The sequence below is a fragment of the Sturnira hondurensis genome, unplaced genomic scaffold (genome assembly GCF_014824575.4).
Source record: "Sturnira hondurensis isolate 20B ecotype Veracruz unplaced genomic scaffold, ASM1482457v3 Scaffold0022988, whole genome shotgun sequence".
Classification (NCBI taxonomy): Eukaryota; Metazoa; Chordata; class Mammalia; order Chiroptera; family Phyllostomidae; genus Sturnira; species Sturnira hondurensis.
In genome coordinates this window covers 1,129,772-1,138,367 of record NW_028095619.1, presented here as the reverse complement: position 1 = coordinate 1,138,367, position 8,596 = coordinate 1,129,772, and the positions used below count along the sequence as shown (strand labels likewise).

At 43.4% G+C, this 8,596-nt stretch overlaps 1 protein-coding gene across 1 annotated transcript; it reads left to right on the top strand.

Moving 5' to 3' along the window:
* Positions 1–1,600: 1,600 nt before the first annotated feature.
* On the top strand, positions 1,601–2,395 carry LOC118980696 (heat shock transcription factor, X-linked member 3-like). Its single transcript, XM_037037358.1, has one exon. It carries the CDS (start codon positions 1,601–1,603, stop codon positions 2,393–2,395), a length of 795 nt encoding a protein of 264 aa, XP_036893253.1.
* Positions 2,396–8,596: the final 6,201 nt, after the last annotated feature.

Here is an 8,596-nt window from a genome sequence, read left to right as displayed (position 1 = left end):
AGGGTTAAATTTTAGGATCATGAAAATTTTAGGATTAAATTTAGGATCATGAAAAGGAAGAAATGAGCCCTGGCTGGTGTGGTTCAGTAGACTGAGTGCTGGCCTGCAAACTGAAGGGTCACCTGTTTGATTCCCAGTCAGGGTACATGCCAAGTTGCAGGCCAGGTCCTCAGTAGGGGGTGTGTGACAGGCAACCACACATGGATATTTCTCTCCCTGTCTCCGCATCACTTCCCCTGTCTCCGAAAATAAATAAATAATATTTTTATTAAAATAAGACACTTTGGAAAAAAAGAAGTGACAGACAATATATTCAGTAATTTCAAATAAGAAATGGTGTGATTTGTATGACTTACTTTGTTTTTCCTTTTTTTAAAAAAAAAAGATTTTATTTATTTATCTTTAGAGAGGAAAGGAAGGAGAGAAGGAGAGAAACATCAATGTATGATTGCCTCTGGTGAGTCCCCTGCTGGGAACTGGCCTGCAACCCAGGCATGTGCCGTGACTGGGAATCGAACCGCAACCGTGTGGTTGGTGGGCCCGTGCTCAATCCACTGAGCTACACCAGCCAGGGCTGTTTTTCCTTTTTAAAAAGGAAATGACCTTCATTCGCATTTTCCTTTCTTCTTTTAAAATAAGATGAAAAATCCAACTTTTTATACTCATGTTGAATCTCATCAGTTGTTCTTGGCTTCAGGAACTCATTATGGCTCCAGAGGAAAGTTAGGTCAGGGAGGATGCAGAATTTAAGAAACAAGTTTGGCCTTTTTTCTGGAATCTATTACCATAACTTAGAAATATTTGACATTTATTGAGCATTTGTTATGTTCCAGATAATGTAATAAGGGCTTCATTTATAATATTTATCTTTGTAACCTTGGAAACAATCCTATGCAGTAGGTGGTATTAGTAACCACATTTTACACACAAAGTTTAAATATTTTAGCACAGCCCTACTCTAGGGACTACTTGACTCACGGTAAGAAACTCGGATTGTTAGTCTGGACTCATGTGAGCAGGACCAAGCAACCAGGTAGAACAGCTGGAAGAGACCAAAGCAGGAAGCCGTGGGGGGGGGGGGGGAGTCGACGTGGAGGGGACTGCCAACTGAGGCTGGGCCCACCACCATCTTCTGGGAAGTACAGTGCCCCATCTAATCCAGGTAGTCCTGCTGGTAGCCAAGCTAGGACTAACTAGGGTCTCACCCTTGAGCAATCAAAGAGCCCATCAACAGGCCTCCCCCATCCCTAAGAGTGGGAGTGACCAGGATCCTAATCTCTCAAGGCAGCCAGTGCCCAGCTGCAGGAAGCAATGGGCCTGGCAGCAGAGGAGGGGTCTTTCTGGCCACATGAACCCTATTTTCCTGTACTTTCTGAAAATGGAGCTGGGGACCTCCACACCTGGCCAGCAGCCACTCTCTGGACCAGCCGTGAGCCACCTTCATGACATCACAAGACCTAGAGGGAGCACTGTGACATCAGCAGCTCGTTGCCCCCCAACCGAGACTAGAATTTTGATGGCAGTTTATACTGGACATCCGACCGTAGTGTTCAGTTGTAAGACCCTGTGTGGCAGAGGCTGTTTGTTCTAGAGTACACCCATGGCTAGTTCAGATGACGATGAGATGGACCAAGCCATGCCGGCCACATCAGACAAAAGAGCACCACCAATAACGGTCCAAGGTGACACATCCCCAGGTTTCTCTGTGGATCCAAGGCGGGTTATGAAGATGGGTGGGGACCAAGCCCCAAGCCAGGATCCAAGCTCTCAAGACAACCAAAAACCAAAGGATTCAAAAGAAGGTATCACCAGTATTGAAGGAAACAACAGTCTTTTCCGGCTGCCCTTCCCCCAAAAACTTTGGAGGATAGTGGAGGATGACGCCTTCACGTCCGTGCACTGGAGCCACAAGGGAGACACTGTGGTTATCGAGATCGATCTTTTCCAGAGGCAAGTTCTCAGCCGAAAGGGCGCGGAGAAAATCTTCGAATCCGACAGCCTGAAGACTTTCATCCGTCTGATGAATCTCTACGGATTCCGCAAAATACGCCCAAGCAACTCAATTTGCTGTCCAAGAACCAGAAGACGGATGATCTACTACAACCCTAACTTTCAAAGAAACAAGCCTTTGCTCCTGAAGAACATTAAGAAAAGATACAAGTGGATGACCACGGCTGCTTCACCAGGGAGCGGTGTATCACCTCTGAAGATCAAAAAGAGGCAGGTATCCCCTCCGAGACACTCACTTATTAACCATAGGGAAGACACCAAAGAAAGCAATGGTGAAACCCAGAAGAGGGCCCCAAGTGCTCAGGGACCCCAGTGGCACACAGCCATTCCAGTTCCCAGGTTTGAGGTATGCAAGCAGTGTTATGATTGCCCTCTGCCCAAATGACCCAGGCGGCCCCAGTGGGGAGTGCATATCCAGGACTGTCCCATTGGCCCCCAGGTTTCCTGCCCAAACTGACGGCACAGGGGACCTAACCACCAGCTACCTAGATTTCCCACTGTATGACTTGGTGATGTGTCTGTTCAACACCTGCTACTCCATCCTGATAGCTGCCCTTTCCGTCATAGGGACATGTGGTGAGCTGGACACGGAGGGCCCCTCCGATCGCCTGTCTTCTGCGAGCACATTCCAGACGATCCAGTACCCTGAGCGCACACATGACAGACAGCAGTCACTACCTTGTCACCACCAACCCATGGTAGTCAATAAACAATCCAATAAAAAAAAAGAAAGTTTAAGAATTTTGCTTAAATTGATTCCAAAATTTTAACCCATTTTTTGTGTAGTTTGTAGGAGGTTAAACCTTTGTGAAGATGATACAAATTTAAAAATGTAGTGAGAGCAACTGCTATTTCACCATTGCCAGCTTTTCCAGAGGGAGGCCTACTGAAATTTATAATTAGTCAGTTTGCTTATTTTGGTGGGAATTATGTTGGACCATTAGAAAAACTTCCTTTTCTGGTTTGAGATAAACATTTTAATAGCTTTTCACTTATGTTAATGCAAAGCCAAATTTTTTTCTTAGAATGAGGAACTTAAACACTTAAGTGATTAACTACTTAAGTACTTAACTTTCTCATTCCAGTGAAGAGCTTATCTACTGAGTATAGTAATATAAACATAAAATATAGTAAATATTTATTAGTAAATATATAACAAATATACTAAATATTATAGTAAATACAAATATTTATTTTTACTATAATATTTATTTTTATAGTAGAATGTAGTATACTATGATACTACAGTATAGTATAGTATAGTATAGTATACTATATAGTGGTCATCGTATAGTATACTATAAAATGCATACTATACTATATAGTATACTATATCTATACTATACTGTATAGTATACTATATAGAAATACTATATTTCTATATAGTAAATATATACTACATTTTATAGTATATATTCATATTAGTAATATAAGTATAAAATATAATCAACATTCTTAGAAATATATAGCAAATATAGTAAATAAAAATATAGCAAATATAAAATAAAGTAAAACAAGTATATAGTAAATATAAAAATGTCTAGTGTGGCTTGAGTTGCCACTTCAAAAACTGAGCAGTGATGAATTGTTCACTGAAGCTGGAGAAGGAGATTGAGGATGGAGAGAGCACAGGGCGAAGGCAATTCCACTAGGGGAGTTACCATAAAATGTTTTGAAAACACGGGAAAGGGAAGACTGAAATAGCCAGTTAAGAAACTCCTGTGATAAGCATTAGCCAGTGAACAGATAAAATGTAATACCAGTTTTTGGATATTTTTCTCTGTGAGGGAGGAACAAACATTTCTCTATTCTCAAGGTTCTTTTGGTTGGTATGAGAATCCAATACATGTTTTCACATTTTCAGAGAAGATAACTAAATCTAACAGAACCAGAGACATGGAAATACAGAACAAACTGACAGTAACCAGAGGAGAGGGGGAGGGGGGTAATGGGAGGAAAGAAGGGAAATAGGCAAGTCAAGGAACATGTATAAATGACCCATGGATAAGGACCACAGCGTGTGTGGGGGATTGAATGTGGGAAGGGAGAGTGGGTAGGGCAGGGGAGGGTGGTGGTGGGGATAATGGGGACAAGTGTAATTGCACAACAGTAAAAAAAAACAAGAGGGACAACTGTAATTGAACAACAATTAATTTTTTTTAAAGTAACTAAATTTAAAACATACATATGTATGGGAGCCCTGCATACAGGGGAGAGTCAGATTCATAGGACATTCTGAGTTGGGGTGGGGTCGTGCCCCTCAGCTCTGCCAGATGATAACAAGAGCAGGTGCTTAGTACATAAAAGTTTGCCCTGCCCTATAGGTGGGTAAAAAAGCTTATGACTGATAATATTTCGTGGACAAGGCCTCTAATTCATATTCTTGTAGGCAGTTAAGGGTGAGAGGCAGAAGTTTCTCCTGAGCTTTGGCTAAAATTGCCTTTAGCTCAAAACAATCTCCACATCACAGAGGCCCATCTTGCTGTCATCAAAGCAGGGACCTACATCCAAGATTGCTGTGGCCAGCAAAGCTACCATTTAGAATGGAAGGGCAGATACAGTGCTTCCCAGACAAGAAAAAGCTAGAGTTCCCAGTATTTTGATCCCCCACCCTCCACATGAATAATCACTCACTATGTGCCAAGCACTGTTCTTAATGCTTACTTGGAATTAGCCCATTTAGCCCTCTAGGGAGGAAGAGTGAGGCCTCAGTCCTTGAGTTCTGCTCAGAAAGATTCAGAGCCAAGACCTGAAGTTGGGAGACAAAGTTTATTCAAGAAACAAAGCAAAACAATTGAACAGGCAGTTCAAAGAGCTGACCTATCAGGGCCTGTCCTTTCCTTGTGTGGCAGTTACATCAGGCTTGTCTCTGGCCCCTCATTCCTCTTCTAAATGGGTCTAAATCAGTGGTCCCCCAACCATCTTGGCAGCAGGGACCAGTTTCATGGAAAAACTGGAGGCAGGGAGGGAGGTGGAGCTCAGGCAGTAAGGGGAGTGAAGCTTTGTTTGCTCACCTGCTACTGTGTGGCCTAGTTCCTAACAGGCCCCAGACTAGTACCCTGCCCACGGCCCAGGGTTTGGGGACTGCTGATCTAAATCACATACCTAGCAGTATGAAAGGTCAGGCTGCCTAATTCGCACAACTAATGATGTGCTAGTGGAGGGAAAGCCACGCTGGGAGCAAGGTACTACTATGCTACATATGTTTTTCCAGTTTGTCCATTGCTAGGTGAGACATGATAATGAGAAGCTAGGAAAGTTCCTAGGCAAATGGAATAGGGAAATTGAGATGGAAGGCTGAACACAGTGACCCAGCAATTGACAGCCCAGTGCAGAGGGTCCCCAGGGCGAAGGGCCCCCAGTGCCTGCCAGGGGAAAAACCTGGGAACACAAGGACCCCACCCCCATGGTGATGTCTCTCCTCCCCGGCCTGTGCTCCCAGAGATGACATCCGGGCCTAAGCAGTGTGGGCAACACCAGGGCCAATTGCAATGACTAAAGACTCCCTACCCTGTCACAGTTGCATCAGAGGAGACCACGACCCTGATAGGAACTGACGGGAAACTGATGACTGTTCTGCTGAGACCCTCCCCTGAGATCCTCCCCCCCCTAAGATTCCTGCCTGAGAGAGAAAAGCCTTAAGACTAAGGACCCAGCCCATCAGTTCTCCCCATGGGGAGCAGCCCACTCCATTCCCTTTCCCTATTGTCCCCCAACATCTGCCCCCACAGGCATGCAGGTCCTAAACACTAAGGCAGTGGGCAGCAGCAGCTGGTCCCAGGCTGATCTCCTGAGTCTGTCCCTAATGATGTAGAAAGATCTGATTAGATCAGTGGGCAGGAGGAGGAGGGGCCACAGAAGGAGGCTGCCCGAGATGACGGTAAATAGTCTGGGGTGGAATGGGTTGAGAAGCTGGACATGTCCAGAGCGTATGGAGTTACGGGGCAGGTGATTTAAGATAAAAGAGGGCAGAGACTGGCTCTCAGACTGTCTTCCTCTAGGATGCCTGTGTCCCCCAAAGCATAGTGTGTTGGATGGGAAGGAACTCCAGTGCAGCCTAGGGTCAGGCCGGCCTGGCAGAGGGTGGCAAGGCTGTTCTCCTTTGGGTGTTCGGGAGGGAATGGGCTTTGAGGCCTGCCCTTCTTCCCACATTCTGTAGCCTTTGTATCTTACCTTGTTGGAGTTTGTACACTGACCCTATAGAAATAAGATAATTAAAAACTAACAGGAGGAATAACGGGGAACTATGGAGTTAAAGAGGTTAGCTTTAATTGACAGGCTTAAGTGATTAAAACCAGAACTCAACACTTAAAAAGATTTCAGCCTGAGTTGACAGACTTAGGTGACTAAAGGACATGGAAAGCTGTTATCCCAAAATGATGTAGCTTTTAAATAAAGATGCTTTTCTTTCCTTACCAAACATTTGCCTCCAGAATTTTGCCTAGAGGGTGGGCAGCAGACCCCAGGCACTGTTTGGGGTCAATGAATGATGACTCTGGTTGGACGTAGCTGCCTGTGACTGATGGAGCCCAAGAGTGAGACTGTGCAGTTTGGAGCTATGAAACCCTGGCCCTTTAAATTTTTTTTAAAATTTATTTTTAGAGAGAGGGGAAGGGAAGGAGAGAAATATCAACATACGGTTGCCTCTTGTGTGCTCCCTACTGGGGACCTGGCCCGCAACCTGGGCACGTGCTCTGACTGGGAATCCAACGAGTGACCCTTTGGTTCAAAGGCCAGCACTCAATACACTGAACCACAGCAGCCAGAGTTCCCATAATATTCTTAACCTCCCATGTCTATTTTGTACCTACCATTTAAGAGAACTTACGATTCTCTACACAGTGCTCACAGTATGTTTCATCAGTCAGATTCCCCTAAACTGTCTCCTGTAGCTACCCTGTAAGTGCTAGGGGGAATTCAGAAGACCTCATCAGAGTTGAACCACTTTATCAAGCCTCCTCTTTTTTATACTACACTCATGTCATTTCATTTATCTGCTATGCACACTTCACTTGCTCTATAAAAAAATACACCTCGTTTGCATTTTGGGATTTTGGTTTTGTTTGGTATATCTGACAGTTCTCCATTTGCTGATAGTTATGGCTCCAGGATATTACCCAGTCAATGAAAGAAGTCTCTTTCTCTCTCCATACATATATTTATCTTCTATATTTATATAGAGAGACAAAAATAGGTTTACATTCATTTGTATGAAAAAGAATACAGTAATTAATAAATAATAATATGAGAAGAAATTATTTGGTGTACTCACATCTATAAACTGTCTTTTGCCCCACAGTGGGACAAAAGCCCATTTTACTATCCCCTTCAAGCAAATTAACAACAAACAAGTAAATAAAAAATCTACATAAATCCCCATTCAAAGAAACTATTTTCAGAAAGAGAATGTTTTTCTAATTTAAGCCTAATTTATTAATTCAGTATTTATTGCACACTTACTATACGCAGGCCCTGTGAACTCCATGACCCCTAGTTTTATGAGGCAGATGTTAGAAACTTCAGGCACAGACGTGAGTAAAATATTGAAGGATCTTGCCTTAAAGCAACTATATTCCAGTTAGAAGAGACAGATAATAAGTAAGAGATCAACAAATTTAAAATATTTCAGGTGTTGCCCTGGCTGGTGTGGCTCAGTGAACTGAGTGCCAACCTGCAAACCAAAGGGTCACCAGTTTGATTCCCAGTCAGGGCCCATGTCTGGGTTGTGGCCCAGGTCTCCAGTAGGGGGCGCATGAGAGGAACTCACAGAGGGATGTTTTTCTCCTTCCTTTCCCCTCTCCCTAAAAATAAGTAAATAAAATCTTTTAAAAATATTTCAGGTGTTATAAGTGCTATGCAGAAGACAAAGCAGAGCAAATTCTTTTCAAATGAAGAAACATTATATAAGCAAACAGTTTCATTTGCTTATTGCAGAAGAGAGAACAGTATGTGGGCAGTTCTGAAATATCTTCTTAGAGAACACAAGCACATGACTCTTTGGCTTATGCTTTGGTTTGGGAAGCTGTAGGTTGAGATACGAAAGACAGGTGAGGTTTTTAAGACAAACGTAGATGGGACAGAGTGAAGCAAAAATGTTTTATCAATCATAAGACGTTCTGTGATTGGTTTGCTCAGTGAGGATGCCGCTGTCCTAATCCCCCACCCCTTTGGCCATCCTGACCAGACCATCGCATTAGCCACAAAAGCATTTGTATGACACTTCTATGCCACTTTTGTGATCACCTTTTGCAGAAACAACAGTGCAGAGTCAGGCCAGCATTAGGTCATGTGATGAGCCGTTGCATTGTCTGCAGAGTGCACACTGCCAACGACAACATGCAGAAAGACTAACGGGAAAGTGAGGGTTAAATGATCGATAATGATAGGAGGGTAGGGTGCCAATGAACAAATCCAGGCCAAGAGAATAGCTCTAAAGTGGCCAACTGCTTTAATTCTGAGAATGCTTGTTATACTCTGCAGTAGCATTTGCCTGAATGCAACACTAGGTACCGTCTTGGACCAAATGAATTGAGTAATTATTAAATAAATAATTTAATCTAAAGTTACTCATTTGTGCATTATCTCT